This window comes from Podarcis gaigeae, assembly GCF_964106915.1.
Source record: "Podarcis gaigeae genome assembly, chromosome: 12".
Taxonomy (NCBI): domain Eukaryota; kingdom Metazoa; phylum Chordata; class Lepidosauria; order Squamata; family Lacertidae; genus Podarcis; species Podarcis gaigeae.
This window is the reverse complement of record NC_139688.1, coordinates 54,363,212-54,383,277: the sequence shown is the minus strand read 5'-3', so window position 1 is coordinate 54,383,277 and position 20,066 is coordinate 54,363,212. Positions and strand designations below refer to the sequence as shown.

Sequence of the window (20,066 nt, the reverse complement as noted above, 5' to 3'; positions counted from 1 at the left end):
GCATAGGGTGGCTTGGAGGAAACTGTCCAATCAAAGTGGTGCAATTTTCATTTCAAATGGTTGCCTCACTATTGTGGTAGCATCTTCCACTGGGGGCAAATCCTGCATAACAAATCAGCATTGTGACTGCACAGTACATTGAGTATCCATTGGCTGTCTTCTCTATTGCTGGGTTGTGTTTGAGCTTAAAAAAAACCAAAACACCTAGCCAAGTGGCTACGATATGAATGGAACCTCAAGACTTGAGATCATGGGGAGGGTAACCTTTTTATAAACGCGAACTTTTGCCAAAGTTCAGAGATGGGCATGCTACCCTGGTCTCTGCTTGGTGTGACTCAGAAATCACTTGACTTGCGTGTGAGTTTGAAAACAACAGCAACCAGAAACAAGTTGGCTCATTCTCTGAGTCAACCCAAAAGGGTTGGGAAGTGTGCACCTTGGCTCCCAGTATTCAACACATTCTTCCCAACGATGTTTTTCTTCCCTGCTTCTCCTATTTCTTTCTGGTGCACTCTGCAGCGTGTCAAGAGTAAAAGAGCAGTAGTGCTTGGGAACCGAAAGTTTCTCAAGGGCAATATCCCTTGAGAAGACTTCAGTTCCTAAGCAGTCCTATGCCTTTTGTCCAGATACAAAGGTACCTCGGGTTAAGTACTTAATTCGTTCCGGAGGTCCGTTCTTAACCTGTAACTGTTTTTAACCTGAAGCACCACTTTAGCTAATGGAGCCTCCTGCTGGCGCTGTGCCGCCGCTGCACGATTTCTGTTCTCATCCTGAAGCAAAGTTCTTAACCTGAAGCACTATTTCTGGGTTAGCAGAGTCTGTAACCTGAAGCGTATGTAACCTGAGGCGTACGTAACCCGAGGTACTACTGTACACTGTGAAGGATGCCAGGATGATGGAGAGGAAGGAGAAAAACTTTCCTCCCCTTGCCCTCTGCTTCAACTACTACAGCATCTCCCAGGTGGAATCTACACACATTTAAAGAAATGCTGTGAAAATGCTTTTAAAGAAACGTTTTGAAAAATATGTTGAATTTGCCTTGGTTCACTGTTGCCATCTGGTGCCACATTTGTATATTGCACTTTACAACACACTTAAAACGTTTTATTTGCAGCTGTATAGCTGAGTCCCCACTCTCTACTTGCAGTTAAGAAAAGAGGAGGGTAGAGAAGATGCATTGGGGGCAGGTGGAGATAGGGGTGCACTGCAGCTGAGAACCCTTTCCCAGCACAGGAATAAACAGAAACAGCCATAAATAAATAAATAATATTTTTTTATTTATACCCTGCCCTTCCTGGTTCAGAAAACTGGGCTCAGGGCGGCTAACAACAAATTTAAAACATTTAATTGATACAACAAAAAAACAGCATAAAATACAGTATAAAACATGAATAACAATAAATTCAGAATTCAAAAATCAATTTAGGGGGAAAATCCATCCAATAAACATTAGATGATCACCAGGGCTAGCTGGCTAAATTAGTCCTATTTGGGCCAGCGGGGAGACCGGGGAGAATTAGCTGTGGGATCCCAGAGCAGATAATCTTCATAAAAAGACGAGGGGGAGGGAAGGAAGGGGAATAAAAGATCAGGCTAAGTTCAAATTGAAAGCCAGGTGGAATAGCTCTCTTACAGGCCCTGCGGAAGGAAGTTAAATCCTGCAGGGCCCTGGTCTCATGGGACAGAGCATTCCACCAGGTCGGAGCCATCACTGAAAAGGCCCTGGCCCTGGTGGAGGATAGTCTGACTTCCTTAGGGCCCGGGACCTCTAAACTATGATCATTCATGGACCTTAAGGTCCTCTGCGAGGCAGACCAGGAGAGGAATGATCGTCAGGGGTTCATAGGGGCAGATTTCTCTTTTGAGAGGTCCTTTTAAGAAGTTCATTTCCAAGATAGTCTTGAACAAATTTCTTCTACACCTCTTGGGAAAAGGTTTCATTTATTAATCTGTTATCACGAGAAATTGTGGAGGGAACATATAGAGGAATGCACCGCAGCAAAAATAATAATATCATAAGCACAATCTATTCATCACTACTTAATTCTTCAATTTCTCTCTTTGATGTGTATGATTTTGAAGACACATGACACTTGCTGGAGCCCAGTAGGTCTGAATCTGAGTGCTTGGATGAGAGATTAGCTAGCACCACTAGCTAATCTGAGTGCTTGGATGAGAGATTAGCTAGGAACACCACTTTTTCTTCCATTATAAAAGAAAGACAGTAAATGAAAGAATGAAAGCATGAATGAAAAAGAATGAAAGAATGAAGTTCTCTCTAAGCAGTAAATGCTCCAACCAAAATAGACGGCTCTCTGGTGTTTCTTGAATTTAGAGCTGAATTCTGCATTCTTTAACTTGGTTGCTTGTAGCTGCCACAGGATTTAATTTGACTGGTTAAAATTAAAAAGGTAAAGGTAAAGGACCCCTGACAGCTAAGTCCAGTCGCAGACGACTTTGGGGTTGCGACACTCATCTCGCTTTACAGACCGAGGGAGCCAGCATTTGTCCGTAGATAGTTTTTCTGGGTCATGTGGTCAGCATGACTAAGCCACTTCTGGCAAAACCACAGCAGTGCACAGAAACTCCATTTACCTTCCCGCTGGAGCGGTATCTATTTATCTGCTTGCACTTTTTGGCGTGCTTTCGAACTGCTAGGTTGGCAGGAGCTGGGACCGAGCAACAGGAGCTCACCCCATTGCGGGGATTCAAACTGCCAACCTTCTGATCATCAAGCCCAAGAGGCTCAGTGGTTTAGACCACAGCGCCACCCACGTCCTCTGGTTAAAATTGCTAGCATCTTAATATGCCAAACAAATTCAACTCAAAAATTTACTGACTACCTTACATCATCAAAGCAGGTATAGGCTTTGTATTTCTCAGTCGTTGCTTTCCTTCTGTCACTGATGAAAAACACACACACTAATGCTGCCTTTTCTCTCACAGAACGTCGACAAGTGGTCCTTTGACGTATTTGCACTAAACGACGCTAGTGGGGACCATGCACTGAAATTCATTTTCTACGAATTGCTCACACGTTATGATTTGATTAGCCGCTTCAAGGTCAGTAATCCTGCAGTGCCCTTCCTCTCTGTTCTCTTGCAATTTACTCAAAGAAGAAATATCACTAACCTTGTAATTCTGCTTTATCTGTGCTATTGGCCATGAACATGTGGTTGGTAAACCCTGCCTGTCGCATACTTGGATTTAACTAGGATGTTATTACTACTGCGATGAACGAGACCAAGTAAGAATCAGTCAATATGGCAGCATATTGAAATGGGGTACATTTACCGGCTTCAATGAAGGAAGGGCTCCGTGCTGTATTCAGTAGCGCTCCTGTCACAAAAGTTTTTGATGCCTGTTATGTACTGAGCTGAATAGGATCCAAAATGCAGCAGTCTGATTGGTCCTAGAACAATAGGATTCAGAATGCAGCAGTCTGATTGGTCCTAGAACAATAGGATTCAGAATGCAGCAGTCTGATTGGTCCACAGGAGCCACCCAATCCAGCTCCAGGTGGAAGGGAATCCGCAACCTGATTGGCCTACAGGAGAATTCCGGAATTAGCCAATCATGTGGGGCCCATTGTGTAAATAATGTATATAAGGTAGACATTCTGGGGGAACTTCCATTCCTCCTCACCACTATGAGCTGAATAAAGAGCATGGAATCCACTCTCGACTCCGAGTATATTACAATGCCAGTCACACTAACCTTCCTGGCTTTACGGCATTATCGTCTTCCAAAGCAACTACTCTGTTCCAAACTTAAAAATGGAAAGTGTAATATGCTGGTGGTCAACAAAAGAGGTTTAAAGACTGTCTCAAGGCAAATCTTAAAAAATGTAGTATAAACACCGACAACTGGGAAACACTGGCCTGCAAGTGCTCCAGTTGGAGAACAGCCTTTACCAAAGATATCATGGGCTTTGAAGACACTCAAACTCAGGACACAAGGGAGAAACGTGCTAAGAGGAAGGCACACCTGGCAAATCCACACCGTGATCAACTCCCGCCCGGAAACCAATGTTCCCGCTGTGTGGGAACGTGTGGATCCAGAATTGGCCTCCACAGTCACCTACAGACTCATTGTTAAAACCGTGTTTATGGAAGACAATCTTACTCAGCTATGAGTGATTACAGAAGAAGAAGAAGAAGAAGAAGAAGAAGAAGAAGAAGAAGAAGAAGAAGAAGAAGAAGACAATCCTACCCAACTACAGCCAACACCCCCTTGTTTGGTTCTGTGGTTTAACCCTTCCTGTTCAAGTTTCTGAGCAATACCCACTGGCCCTAATCAGCTCTTTATTGTTCATCTAGCATGGCTTTGGTTGTGGTAATATGGAGGCGGCAAAAATATGTTGCACTTCCTATCTCTGCATCATTGTTACAATCCCTAGTAAAACATTTGTATCCTCCCACTAAGAGAGCTAGAGGAAGAAGCTCTCCTTACACCAGGAGGCAGCTCAGGACTGCTGTTCTTCCCCCTATATCCTTCTGACTGGGATCTAGAGTCTGGTATTGCCTCCTCCATCTTGTCTCTTCTGTCTCCTCCGCTGTACCTGAGCACTTAAAAAATACAGTATGAACCTCCCTGAACAAGAATCACAAATGTTAAAAAGGAGGAAGAAGCTACAGGAAACTATCCCTTGTTTCTCCCTTGAAGATATGTGATATTTGGTGAGGTGAAGTCTGTATGAAAGTATATCAAAATCAAAATATATATGAGAAGTCCTGTGATCCACACATGGATTTGGAAGTGGCACAGTCCTGTAGGATGACATGACTTCTGAATACTTGAACTGGCTTTGGGTGATCTACCCAAGGCCACACTGAGGTGTATTTTGAGTCTCAGCTTATAACCCATGCTCAGTTTTCTGTATTACACTGATTCCCATTGTTTTAAAAGAAGCTAACCAAGCTTAATTCTGAAAGCAGTTACCTTAGTAAAACCAACAACACCCCCCCACCCCATTGGGATATGTATAGTTTTAAAAGTATATAGGCTATACTATGCCCAATAAAGTCATACTCAGAGAAGACTACTGAAAAAACTAACTTGAATAGGTCTACACTGAGTATGACTTCTTCTTCTTCTTTGGCAGTCCCTCACAGTTGAGTAGGATTGTCTTCCATGAACACGGTTTTAACAGTTAGTCTGTAAGTGAGTGTGGAGGCCAATTCTGGAGCCACACAGCCTTCCACAGTGGGGACATAGGTTTCTGGACAGGAATTAATCACAGTGAGGGTTTGCCAAACGTGCCTTCCTCTTAGCACGTTTCTCCATTTCGTCCTGAGTTTGAGCGTCTTCAAAGTCCAGTAAAGGCTGGAGCATTTGCAGGAAGTGTTTCCCAGTTGTCGGTGTTTATACTACATTTTCTTAGATTTGCCTTGAGACAGTCTTTAAACCTCTTGTTGACCACCAGCATTACCTTTTCCATTTTTAAGTTCAGAATAGAGTAGTTGCTTTGGAAGACGATCATCAGGCATCCAAACAACATGACCAGTCCAACGAAGTTGATGTTGAAGAATCATTTCTTTGTCACTGGTGATCTTTGCTTCTTCCAGTACACTGGCATTAGTTCGCCTGTTTTCCCAAGTGATGTGTAAAAATTTTCGGAGACACCATTGTTGGAATCTTTCAAGAAGTTGGAGATGGCGTTTATATGTGGTCCATGTTTCACAAGATCTATAACCCTTTGTGTTCCAGTAAATTTCCAAAACAAAGAGGCAATAGAAAACCAAAGGAGAATGCAGTTAATATTTCATGCTAGTGGTGAACATCTGAAATCACACACATTTTGAACATTAAGGGTAAATGATAAGTACATCTGCCATTAACTTTGGTTGATATTTATAACAGAGTAAGACAATTTGAAGCACCATCCATGTATAAAAAGTTTTCCAAAGTCTTTCCATTGGATTATTTTTTTTAATTGAGAAAGAAACCATATTTGGATGCTAAGGTCTTGATGCTTAAAATTTCAACAAGCTTTGCCAAATGTACTTCCCTTCCTGTGTTTTTGTTTAGATTCCAATATCTGCTCTTGTCTCCTTTGTGGAAGCCCTGGAAGTTGGGTACAGCAAGCATAAAAATCCATATCACAACCTAATGCATGCCGCAGATGTCACACAGACTGTTCATTACCTCCTTTTTAAGACAGGTGTAGCGGTAAGTAAATGAATCCCCTTTCTTAGGAGACCCAAACAATGTTGTGCATTTTGGGTAGATTTCCTGCATGACCCACTGGGGAAACCCAGCCAGATGGGCAGGGTATAAATAATAAATTATTGTTGTTGTTATTATTCATGGCTTGTTTGTGGGATTTAAATTACAACAAACCCCAAGATTTACGAGCACCAAATTGGGTCTCTGGTTTAGTCCCCTTGGATTATAGTCTGTTACTCAGATATGTGTTTGGGATTCTAACTTGTTCCTTCTCCAATGCTTAGAGAATGTAGTTCCCCTTGGGACTGTGGGATTTTGAAACTGGCCAAAAGGTCAGGCAAAAGGAGATTATAAACAGTGGCAGCTGTTTTGGGCAATGGTCCCACAAGTGCAAATTATCTGCATGCCACAGAATATATAATGCCTCAGAGCTTCAGTACGGTTTTAGCCAGTGGCCATAATGTAAATATTGCTATCTTTTTTTCTACTAACTTGGCAAATGCACCCTAAATCCATGAGTTGATCTACTCCTTTGGTATTCAGAACAAAAAAACTTAACTGCATGGCAAAATGGCACAAAATTAGGACACAGAAAGAAGAATAAAGTGAAAACAAATACAAAATAATAGTAACAGCCATTCTGAGATAATTACTGTGTTTCGTGAAACTGTTCTAAAATTATTTACATTTAAGAAGGCCCCAAATTGTGGCTTTGGAAGATTTGGAAATCGTGGAAAGACAAAAATATAAGAAAATATTTTAGGCAGTGTTCTTTTCTCCTGCATAGAAAGCATATGCACTTTATCTTTTTCAAAGCTGACACAAAAAACATAATATTTAATTGGGCAAGTGTGGATGATTCATGGCAATCAACTTCTGGCAGTGCTCCTTGGTTGATGTTTGGCAAAATCATGATGCGTCAAAGCTGAGTACAAACAGCTACGTGACCCTATTCTGTAAAACTGCTGTCAGGGGCACTGTATATTGCTAGCAGTCAATTTACCTTCACCTCACACAGATTATAGGCATAACAAGTGACCCACTTCTGAGGGGGCAAGAGGTGTAATGCCAATAAGTGAGCAACGTTATTGAAAATGCTATTGTTCCGTTTTGGGACCCGGGTGGCGCTATGGGTTAAACCACAGAGCTTAGGACTTGCCGATCAGAAGGTCAGCAGTTCGAATCCCCGCAACGGGGTGAGCTCCCGTTGCTCGGTCCCTGCTCCTGCCATCCTAGCAGTTCAAAAGCATGTCAAAGTGCAAGTAGATAAATAGGCACCACTCCGGTGGGAAGGTAAACAGCGTTTCCCTTGCGTTGCTCTGGTTCGCCAGAAGCGGCTTAGTCATGCTGGCCACATGACCCAGAAGCTGTACACCGGCTCCCTCGGCCAATAAAGTGAGATGAGCACCGCAACCCCAGAGTCGGTCACGACTGGACCTAATGGTCAGGGGTCCCTTTACCTTTATTGTTCCGTTTTAGAGGTGGATTCGACCAGCATTGCAACCAAGCACCTGTTGTTAACCAGACTGGCCGCATTTAATGGTTCAGAAGCTATTTAGTAAGGGTGCAGAGAACTTAGAACCTGCGTGTGAGTGTTTATTCAAAACCTGCCAAGGAGTCCAATTCACTTTGTTGCATCTTTAAGTACTTTGTAAAAGGTTCCCATTCATCTTTAAAGTCACAGTTATCCTTGTCCTGTAGTTTATATGTCAATTTTGCCAATTCTGCATAATCCATCAATTTCTCTTGCCATACTTCTATAGTCAGAGTTTCCCCGGTTTTCCATCCTTGTGCTGTTAAGACTCTCGCCGCCGTTTTCGCATACCTAAAGATGTTTCTCAACTTCTTTGGCAGGTCTTTTCCTACAATCCCTAACAAAAATGCTTCAGGTTTTTAAACAAATGTTAGATGGAACATTTGCTTCAATTCATTGTATATCATTTCCCAATTTTTTAAAATTACATTACAATCCCACCACATGTGATAAAATGTCCCCTCTTTTTCCTTACACTTCCAACATATATTTGAGCTAGTTTTGTACATTTTCCCTAACTGCACTGGTGTCGTATACCATCTATACATCATCTTCATATAATTCTCCTTCAACAAAGAACAATCTGTAAATTTTAGATCAATTTTCCATAACCTTTCCCAATCTTCCGTCATAATGTTGTGACCTACATCTTGTGCCCATTTGATCATGACTGATTTTACCTCTTCATTGCTTCCTTTTTTAACTAGTTGCAGTCTAGTGTTATATCCAAAGCCAGGCAATCTATGGTTAGTCTTAACCAGGCATAGGCAAACTCGGCCCTCCAGACATTTTGGGACTACAACTCCCATCATCCCTAGCTAACAGGAACTGTGGTCAGGGATGATGGGAGTTGTAGTCCCAAAACATCTGGAGGGCCAAGTTTGTCTGTGCCTGGTCTTAACTATGGTTTACTGAAACATAGGAGTTTTGAAGCTGGCTTGTTACAGTCAACCAGACTGGCCGCATTTAATGGTTCGGAAGCTATTGAGTAAGGGTGCAGAGAACTTAAAACCTGAGTGTGATGAATAAATGCAGGTTCTAGTCTAAGGTCTTGGCTGCATGAAATCCGGATTGATGTTAGTTAACAGGAAAGCCAAATTTGATTCATGTGCAAAAGAAACAATGGGGCAGACTCGACAGGCCTTTTCCTCTTCCTTTTTGCTGAAAACAGGGGCTTTGTTAATAAAATTTTGAAGGGATAAGCCAGCCTAAGGGCAACGCTACCCACGCATGCTATGATTACACAAACCTCGACATCAGGAAATGTAATGAAGGTCCTGCACTTTTCTCAAAACAGTCCAAAGAAACATTAGCAGTGCCATATAGTTTTCTGCAAGAGCTAATGTAGCAAATCAGAGAAAACTTGCTCCCTTAATAGGGATTTGAGGGAAAGGGCTCAGTGGTAGAATCTATTGCAAGTGTGCTTTCAACCTCATTTCTCTCATTAAGAACCCTTAAAAGAAATCTATTCATTTCAACCCAACAAGCAACCTAATAACATTTTGCCCGGGGACATTTTTATGTTACTGTTGTAACTTCCGAGTAATACTGCCAGTCCATCATAATTATATTATCCTTAGCGCTAGTCCAAAGGGTCTGGTGATATATCATAAACAGGATTCAAGTAAAAATTACAAGGATCATCATACATAAAATCACACCAAAAGTAGTACCACCTAGCAGTGACTATATTAACAACAACAAGCAGTCGCTTGGGGGGATATAAATGTTTTGTTGAAAGGTTTTCTTGAATTAAGATATTATTATTAATTTGGTTTTTTTAAATCTCCTTTCCAGTGTTTGCTCAAGGTGACAGACAAGGCTGATAAATACATTAACAATAAACTCACAAATTCAGTGGGTTGGATTCACACAAAGACTGCAAGTCTAACAAATTAACCTGGGTTTAAGTCTCCTTGAACTCAGCAGGGCATATTTCTCTGAAGAAAAGCATTGGGTTGTGCTGCAAATTAGCTGCACTTGGTTCCAGCTGAAATCAGTGGGACTTAAGAAATGACTTAAGCAACTACTGAACTCAGTGCTGCTAAACTTAGCCTCGATTCAACCAACTAAAATTAGTTCATAAAAGAATGAACATTGTCAGCAAACAAGAGCAAGTGATCTCTGGGAGGAGTGGAAAGTAAATACAGTCACACCTCATGTTACGTCCGCTTCAGGTTGCGTGTTTTTGTCTTGAGTTCCGCAGCAACCCGGAAGTACCAGAATGGGTTAGGGTTAGGGTAAATCGTGCTTTGCGCATGCGCAGAAGCACCAAATCACACTGCACACCTGTGCAGATGCGGCGCTTCGAGTTGCGGGCTTTTCATGTTACGGACGGGCTTCCGGAATGGATCCCGTCCGTAACACGAGGTACCACTGTAGAACTATGACTTCAAAAGGGTGTTCATCTCCATCTCTCAGCATTTATACCAGGCACCCCCAACCTGTGGCCCTCCAGGTGTTTAGGCCTACAACTCCCATGATCCCTAGCTAACAGGACCAGTGGTCAGGGATGATGGGAATTGTAGTCCAAAACATCTGGAGGGCCAAAGGTTGGGGATGCCCGATTTATACTGTTCCACAAAATGGGTACAACAACACAGGACTCAGCTATAGAGCTGCAAGTATAACGTTCTAAGCACATTATACAAATGCGACCCTGGATGGCTCTGATGAGCTAATGGCAAATCCCATATATATTTCATAACGTTTTTCTTCTTTTTTAAAAAGCATTTTCACAGCAATTTTTTTTGTATCTGTGTAGATTCATGGAGAGCTCTATCCCATACACTAGTGCCATGTATGTTGCCAGTGTGGTGTAGTGGTTAAGAGCAGTGGACTTGTAATCTGGTGAACTGGGTTCGCTTCCCCGCTCCTCCACATGCTGGGTGACCTTAGGCTAGTCTCATTTTTTTTAAAAAAATAATTTTTATTCAATTTTTAAAACACATAATTAAAAGACAAACACATCACAAAACACAAACAAACATAGACAAATCAAACAAAAATAAATTCATAATCTTATTTTCTTGTAACTTCTTTCAATCGACTTCCCCATACCTCCCTTTCGCTGCATCCTTATTTTAGAAAATAATTTTTAGCAACCCTTTAATCAATTTATCCATTTAGTTCCTTTTCATTAAATTCCCATAAATTTATTAGTTACAGCTGTAGTTCTCTGCTTCTTACCCCTTGACATCTTAACACTCCTCAAGACCTTAGGCTAGTCTCACTTCTCTGAAGTCTCTCAGCCCCACTAACCTCACAGAGTGTTTGTTGTGGGGGAAGAAGGGAAAGGAGATCGTTAGCTGCTTTGAGACTCCTTAGGGTAGTGATAAAGCAGGATATGAAATCCAAACTTCTCCTCCTCCTCCTCCTCCTCCTCCGCCTCTTCTTCTTCTTCTTTGGTCCCTAAAAGCCTGGACCCCCAATCCAGCAGTGTTCGTGAATAGCTCTGTGCAACAAGCTGTTGATTTGGGAGGGAGGGAAGAGCAGAGGCAGCTACACATCTGCTCTCCTGATCACCTTCTGAACAGCTGGTCAGAAGGGACTTTCCTCTTTGGGGATCCATAACTAGCTACAGAGCTTTGCGAGTCTAATCTGCCTTTTTAAAAATGTAAAAATAAAGATTATATACTGCTTGTTTGTTGCATGTGAAGACCCCCGAAACCACCCCCAAATAAAACACAATAGACACAGAAAATTTTGTTTAGGGTTTTTGGCAATAATTTGGCCACAACTTTATTGATTACAGCATGTGAGTAGTTGCTTAGGCGTTGGTTCGGACTACCTGAACCTGCACTCAGGCAACTGGGCGCCACCAGAGGTCAGTAAGGGAAAACATACTGGGGGAGCACAGAAGCAAATTCCATCTCTTAGTTCACCCCAGTTGCTCCCGGGGACTCTGGCATGGCCCTAACCCCTGGGAGGGGATCGGACAAAAGCAAGGCGAGCCCCTGGGTTCCTTTCATGGAATTCCCTAGCAGCAGCAAAAGAGGGGCAGGCCCAGCCAACCACATCCCCTCCCAGTGGCATAGTGTGGGTTGTCAGCACCCGGGGCAAGGCATGTAATTTGCGCCCCCTAACCCGGTAGGGCCAGAGAGCTGTGAGTGCGAGCGCCCCCCCCAGATGTTGCGCCCGGTGCGGCCGGCCCCGCTGCACCCCCCACGCTACGCCACTGTCCCCTCCGCAAAACACTGAACCAATGCCTAACCGTCAACCTTACAAAGTTGTGAGGATTTGCATGTCGAGGTCCCCCAAGCCACCCCTAAATAATTCACAATTCACACATAATTTTTGTTTAAGGTTTTTGGCATAATTTTGGCCACAACTTTATTAAAATAGATAAATCTGAGTGGTTGCTTAGGCATTGGTTATGACTATCTGTCCCCACGCCCAGGGACAGAACTGAGTTCCGGATTCCAGCAAAAGCCAGTAAGGGAAAACAATATTGGGAAGAGCATGGAGCCGGGCAGCAGACCCCCCCCCACATGCTCCCGGGGGCTTGCGCGGCCCTAAGCCCCCTTCAGGGGTACGGACGAAAGAATGGCAAGCCCCTGGATTCCTTTAACGGAATTCCCTTTCTGCAGCAGCATTGGAGGGGCAGGCACCGCCAATCCTTACCCCTCCACCAACCAATTTTTTAACCAATGCCTAAGCGCAATCTTACAAGTTGTGACGATTTGCTACGCAGTAGGCAAAAACCAAATGGCACCAGCCAATCAGCCAAATGGACAAAATTCCCACCAGGCCCCCGCTCCAAAGCAGACGACCCCATGACAGGCATAGCAAGGTCAATGCAATAGCCCCAGATTAGCGAGGGTGGGCGAGTGATCCGATGCATGCAGCAAAAGAGCCCAGTCAGTGCTGCGTGACTTGATTTTATAACCTTTGGTCCACCCCCCAAAACGGCAACACCAAAATTTGCCCAGTAACCCAACCGCCTAATCACTGTGGATGGTCTTCCATACTAACCTGCCCAGCAACAGAGGGGTAGCCTGTCAGACCCCACCACAACACGTGCTCTCTATGAAAGAGAACATGCTTTGTTATGCGGTAGGCAAAAACCAAATGGCAGCCACCAATCAGCCAAATGGACAAAATTCCTACCAGGCCCCCGCTCCAAAGCAGACGACCCCATGACAGGCATAGCAAGGTCAACGCAATAGCCCTAGATTAGCGAGGGTGGGCGAGTGATCCGATGCATGCAGCAAAAGAGCCCAGTCAGTGCTGCGTGACTTGATTTTATAACCTTTGGTCCATCCCCCTAAACGGCAACACCAAAATTTGCCCAGTAACCCAACCGCCTAATCACTGTGGATGGTCTTCCATACTAACCTGCCCAGCAACAGAGGGGTAGCCTGTCAGACCCCACCACAACACGTGCTCTCTATGAAAGAGAACATGCTTTGTTATGCGGTAGGCAAAAACCAAATGGCAGCCACCAATCAGGCAAGTGGCAAAATTCCTACCGGGCCCCCGCTCCAAAGCAAACAGGCATAGCAAGGTCAGAAAACACAACCCTAAAAATTGGGAGGGAGGGAGGGAGATCCGCTGCACGACACGAAAAGAGGAAGCTAACACGACGTGCAGCAGCATAAATAGCCCCACGGTTGCCAATCAGAGCCCAAACAGCCACATTTTTTACCCCGGCAAACGAGGGGTGGCCAATGGGATGTTGTGGCCATCGAAACGGTCCCGCCCCAGCAACAAGGAGGCACTTTGGGTGATCTCACTGCAACACTGTTCTCCATGATGGAGGATACAATTTAACAAACAAAAGCAAACCTCAAAGTGGTTCCTGTTTGATGGAATCCGAGGCCCAACCTGCATGCGATGGGAGACATTGTGATGTGAGAAATCTCTGGATATCTCTCACGACATCTGTAGTGTATGGGCTGGAGAGGATTCTCAGGTCAGTGATAACTGGAAAAGGGGCTTCATAACATGCTCTTTTCCTGACTGAAATATTGTGCCTCTCCTTTTCCTGCAGCGAGGCTATTTTCAGCACCAGTGGGTTGACTTTGAATTGGAATATATTGCAGTTCAGGCCTTCTCCCCAAACTTCTTCAAAGCTTTTAAAAAGACATTGGCAAATCTGGATTGGCCCTTATTAGCAGACCTTAGTGCACATGGAGATTCTTCTCTCAAATGCTGCAGAGTATGTGTATTGTGATGAGTTTGAGAAGCCATGGTTATCTTTCTGGATCTGTTTGTTGGTGCTGTGGTTGCAAGGAAAGGCCAGAAAATGGACCAGATTAACAGCTAATCCAGTTAAACTGAATTATGCATGATAGTGATAAAAGGCATTAATAAGGCTTAAAAATAAAAATAAAACTTTTCCCCCCTAGAGAAGCTTGGGATTCTCTGTGCAACTTGCGCAGATCATCATTGTGATGTACACAGTCATAGGGACAAATGGGAAACGAAATTATTGCTTCTTCTTTTTAGCATATTTCTCTTTGCTATTTTCAACACATTAATTCAGTTTGCGATGTGGAAACTTCTCTTAGTCATCCCCTTCGCAACACAAATAGTAAATCCTTTGTTTCAATTCAAAATGCCTTGCTTAGTAGCTCAATTGTAAGAAGATTGCAATTCTTTATTTTCTCACTCCCCCTTGACAATTTCTTTATTCTCCTCGCCATCTAGTAAAAACTACAGATAATTTTCTCTTCCAAAAAAAGCAAAACCTGTTCTCTATGCCAGCGAGAATTATGTTTCACAGTCCCAGGTTTTTGTTTTAAAAAAGCTTATAACATGTTCCTCTATGAGGAATTTAGTAATGGTGAATGACCTAACCTGAAATACATTTTGTATTTCTTTTCTATACAGCTGCCAAAAAATGTTTTTAATTTTGTTAAAATTTTTTTGACTGGGCTAGAATGACTCTTGTAAAGATAAATAGTAGAAACAGTGGAAAAGATGGTAAATAAAATATTAGATACAATTGCAAAGGCATATAACATAGAATCCCATGGACCCAAGTACGAGGTGGAAGGAAGTCTGGTGCAAACTGCAAACAAAGTAACAACAAAATAAGTAACATAATATTTATTTTCTTTTTTGTTTATGCATGCATGCTAAATGCTGAAATGTTTATTGTGTCAAACTGTTTGTTGTGAATATTGATGTGTATGAAAAGGATGGTTGTAATCTAATTGGAAAACCAATAAAGGTGTTTTTTTTTTTTAAAAAAAAAAAATGAAATACATTTTGCATTTCACTGTGGATCAGAAAGGTGTGCTTTCATGGCCCAGGACAGTTCAATATTTGAAGGGCTGCCCAGTGACATCTGAAAGTGTCTTCAGTTTGAAAAGCAGCCGGTCCACATCTGATTTAAAGACTGATAAGAAGAGAGAGCTGGGACGCGGGTGGCACTGTGGGTTAAACCACAGAGCCTAGGACTCGCCGATCAGAAGGTTGGCGGTTCAAATCCCCGCAATGGGGTGAGCTCCCGTTGCTCTGTCCCTGCTCCTGCCAACCTAGCAGTTTGAAAGCACATCAAAGTGCAAGTAGATAAATAGGTACCACTCCAGCAGGAAGGTAAACAGTGTTTCCATGTGCTGCTCTGGTTTGCCAGAAGCGGCTTAATCATGCTGGCCACATGACCCAGAAGCTGTACGCCGGCTCCCTCGGCCAATAAAGTGAGATGAATGCTGCAACCCCAGAGTCGTCCACGACTGAACCTAACAGTTAGGGGTCCCTTTACCTTTACTTTAAGAAGAGAGAGCAGGGAGCCTGGAAGCTGTAGATCAGCAGTTAGTACCCAGACAGCAGAATGAGCAGGTCCATAGGTCACCTGAGCAAAGTCATCCCCACTATGGTGAGATGTTGTTGGGAAACTGTGTACGTGCAGCTACTCACACAGAGTCAATTAAGGTTTGGCAGCCAGCCAGAAGGCAATCTGAAGGAGTAAGTCTGCCTGGTGATAACAGAGGCATGGAGACAGCTCCCTGATTGGCCAAGCTCTCTCAAGGGAGTGATAATTATTGGCCTACTAACTGTAATGTGTTAGTTCTGGAGTTCAGAGGTTCAGAGTTCTGTGTGTCAGTGTAGGAGTTGTGAGTCGTGTCAGAGAGAGCTAGCTAAAGATCCGTGTTCTGTTCCTGTAAATAGTCCACTGTATATAATAAACACCTAACTACAAGTTCCTGGTTCCTGCTTTGTTTATCCTGTCTGCAGCCAAGTCGCCAATTGCTTCCATGGATTCTGCGTTTACTCTGCTAGGTCTGGCTAAGGTCCTGCAACTAGTCAGAAAGTTGCGAAACACCAAATAGGTTTTGCTAATAGATGTATTGCATTTCTAAATTACCATAAACAAACTCTAGTCTTCTTTTTTTGACAATGCATAAGTGGCTGCTGTAGTTCATTGGTAGAGTGCATGATTTCTACGATGAAAACCCCAGGTATAATTCATTTAAAAGAATTTCTAGTAGCAAAGTTGCAAAGCCAACTGCCTCAGATCTTGGAAGGTCTGCAGTGAAAAGTGCACCAGAGTGTAGCGTTCTTGGCTAACAGGTAGAACATGGCTTACAAAACAAAATGCCTGTCAAAGTTTAGAAGGGGTGCCATGTGGTCTGACTGATGTTAGATCTTTTTCTTTTTCTTAGCACTGGTTGACAGAGCTGGAAATCTTTGCTATGATCTTTGCTGCTGCCATCCACGACTATGAGCACACCGGAACCACAAACAACTTTCATATTCAGACACGGTGAGTCCATTCAGAATCATCGATAAAGGCACAAAAAGTTGTGAAGGAAGAAACAGTAAGAAAAATCCGTAAATGAAAACAAAGCGTTCATATAATATCTATATGAAACTGCTTTGGGGGTGTGGGGGCAAATTAAACTAGAGTCTGCAAACACTTGTATGTTGATTTAATACTTCTTGTTGAAAAAAATCAGATTACAAATCCTAAATCTGGCACATTTTGTTCCCAAATCATGAGGCTATTTTTTCCCCCAAAGAAGAGTGAGTGTTGCTCTTCACAAATAATCAATTTTCTAGTTGATGTTAAACATTTCAAATGTTAGGTCTCTTTTGGCTTAGGTAAATTTTGATCTCTTACTGTCAGGTATTTAAATTAATAGTGTAGTGGTACAACAAGGAGGACAAGATGAATTAGAACTAGTTCATTTTTTTTTTATAAAAAAATAAACTTTCAAAGCACTGGAGGAGCATAACATGGAGCCTCTGGTTTTGACAGCAGCTGCAAATATTAACAGATGGATGGAAAGAATAAGGTATTCGTGCCTGCATGTGACTTTAAACGTTAATAAATTACTTAGGAAAAAAATCCAATGGGGAAGTTTTGAACTGAACTATTACTAAATGAGAAATGGATAAGGTTGATTATTTGGAATCTCTGTGGTATTAATGTAGCATTTTGTTATGAATCAAAGCTCATAGTTCGTTCATATTATGGAATGATGTGTGTGTATGTTTCAATGCAAGGTTCCAGTCTTTAAATCAGAAGGAATAAGAAAAAGTTCAGTTTGATGGAGCTAATCACTTTGGAGCTAATAATGAAGAAAAATAATCCTCCATAACTTTAGTGCAAGATTTTCAATATTTCAGTAAGTGGTGAGAACTGATTAAGAGTTGAATAACAGTCTCATGATTTCAGCCTTATTAGTATTACCATGCTTACCTTTCAATTGCTGCTTAAGTAGGACTTAAACAATTAAATATCCTTGGTTTAAGTCAGAGGTGATCTTTATCGTTAATAAAAATACTACTTATTATGGAGTGAAAAGGTTAATTAATATCATACTAAAAAGGAAGAGACTTTGAATTTCTGATGAGTTTGTGAACAAATAGGCTCTTTACTAATTACTGGATTATACTACTGTGAAGAAATAATTCTAGAAAGACTTTTAATTATTTTCAGTGGAAGACATTAACCACAACAAATAACATCGTCTCAAAACTCCCTATAAAGATATGTACTTTTCCTGACACCCTGCCCTGTTCTGTTCTACTTCTCTCTGCCATATTTCTTGGGTTCCCCCATTTTCTTTTGTGCTGTTTGCAGTGGCATTGATGGAGGCACTCATTTGTTCAGTCATTTCTGGCAACAGCTATTTTATTTAGCCATAATTCCCTAGGCATTGAATCTTATAGTTGAATATTCTAGAGAAAGATGATAGCTATCATTTAAAAAAATGGCAGCTCCCCCAGTGGCAGCCATAATATTTTCTTAAAATGTCCCCAAATTACACTATTAAGGCATTCTGGGTAAATAAAATGGCAGCCACCAGTATAATGAGCCCTGCTGCTTCTGGAACAAGGCAAACCACTCCTCATCTCTGAATGCCATGAATGTATCACTTTGTACATTCATTTTGTACTTCAGCTCAGTTTTTCATTTATTCCACACCAGTATAACATAATTAGAGCCAATGAATAGATACTGAAATGTGAAGCAAAGATATTCCCTTCATTGGAGGAAGAATAAAAATTCCAACCTATGTTTATAGTTATGGAACCTTTGTTTTATAGGTCAGATACAGCCATTCTTTACAATGATCGGTCTGTGTTAGAAAATCATCACCTCAGTGCAGCGTTCCGCCTTCTGCAAGATGACGAGGAGATGAATATCCTGTCTAACCTCTCAAAGGATGATTGGAGGTAAGGATCCCTACTGACCTTGATGGCTGTCAGCCTGATTGCTCCAAGTGTACCCCTCAAGTGTACTCAGTGGGAATCTTGGTACGTGGGTGATCAGCAGAGGATGAAATCTGATAGCAAATGATGAGAGGAGAAGTGGTCCTCAATTTGTACCGAAGCAATTATGTCAAAGTTGTAGCATAAATCACGTTAAAAGACATAACATTTACATTTTTCTTTGGTGCTGTCATGAGCTCTGCAGAGTGCTGACAAGTGGAGCTGTTCCACTCCAAGAATGGTACAAGACAAAGAAGTAGAATCTGAGTTCCAGTAAAAAATGCATACCAATCCTTGTCAAAACGTTGGATTCACACAATGTGTTGATTCCCAAAAGTTCATTGAGACATATTTCAAAGACTCTCACCAATATCAAATTCATTTTGACTGGTGTCTTCAATGGCCATTGTTGAAGCAACAATTCCAAACTGAAAATTCTTCAGCTCCTCAATTTACTACAGAACCATAGAAAAATCTTCTGTCTGTGCTGGAATCAAGAGCATCATTTTCTGAAAGCAGTCTCAAGCAATAACACAACAAGAAGGTTTTGTTTAGAAGAGTGTTTTTGTGCTCAGGTTCCGCTTGCAGGCTGGCCACTGTGAGTACTGGATGTTGGACTAAACGGGCCTTTTGCCTCATCCGGAAAGCTCTTCTCAAATCCAAGCAAAGCCTGTCTCTTTCTGAGAGTTCAAAAATATTGAACTTCGGCCTTAATGACCTTAAACATGACACCAGGCAGCCTAAAGTATCTGTTCCACACATATTTGGCTTTAGGTGTGAATTGGGCTACAGCATTAACAAGTCAACACACATTGTAAGCTGGGGCCGTAGATCATTTGCTGGTGGGCAACACTGCATATGTAGCAAGTAGCAGTCGATTAACAAGAGAGTACAGGGACACAGGTGGCGCTGTGGGTTAAACCACAGAGCCTAGGACTTGCTGATCAGAAGGTCTGCGGTTCAAATCCCCGCGACGGGGTGAGCTCCCGTTGCTCTGTCCCAGCTCCTGCCAACCTAGCAGTTCGAAAGCACATCAAAGTGCAAGTAGATAAATAGGTACCACTCCGGCGGGAAGGCAAACGGCGTTTCTGTGCACTGCTCTGGTTCGCCACATGACCCGGAAACTGTACGCTGGTTCCCTCGGCCAATAAAGCGAGATGAGCGCCACAACCCCAGAGTCGGTCACGACTGGACCTAATCTGAGAGCCAGTGTGCGGTGTAGTGGTTAAGAGCGGTGGACTCGTAATCTGGTGAACCGGGTTCGCTTCCCCGCTCCTCCACATGCAGCTGCTGGGTGACCTTGGGCTAGTCACACTTCTTTGAAGTCTCTCAGCCCCACTCACCTCACAGAGTGTTTGTTGTGGGGGGAGGAAGGGAAAGGAGAATGTTAGCCACTTTGAGACTCCTTAGGGTAGGGATAAAGCGGGATATCAAATCCAAACTCTTTTTCTTCTTCTTCTAATGGTCAGGGGTCCCTTTACCTTTACCTTTACAGTGCCTTAGCATCAGTTACCATAAACGTGCAACTTGGACCCCTTTTTCCCAGAAAAGGGTGAGAAAGAGACTGGCTCCCACATACCTCACAATATCTGGCAAGATGTGGGGTGCCCAATATTGTTTTGTTGGCATCCATCTGCCTCAAGACGCAATGGAGTGTGCCTCCAGGAGTGAAGTCAAACCTCTGTGTTAGTAGCAC

The 20,066-nt window shown here is 42.6% G+C and overlaps 1 protein-coding gene across 7 annotated transcripts in view; it reads left to right on the top strand.

The window, feature by feature from the left end:
* The window catches only part of PDE1C (phosphodiesterase 1C), a 340,725-nt gene that overhangs the window by 275,073 nt on the left and 45,586 nt on the right, over positions 1–20,066 (top strand). For all 7 annotated transcript variants that reach the window (XR_014557038.1, XR_014557039.1, XR_014557040.1 and 4 more), the window contains 4 exons: positions 2,947–3,063; positions 6,031–6,171; positions 16,315–16,415; positions 18,206–18,334. Coding sequence is in view for 3 of the 7 variants with exons in the window: in XM_083706283.1 (XP_083562409.1) it covers positions 2,947–3,063; positions 6,031–6,171; positions 16,315–16,415; positions 18,206–18,334 (488 nt within the window). In the remaining 4 variants the exon portion in view is untranslated. The remainder of the gene's footprint in view (positions 1–2,946; positions 3,064–6,030; positions 6,172–16,314; positions 16,416–18,205; positions 18,335–20,066) is intronic.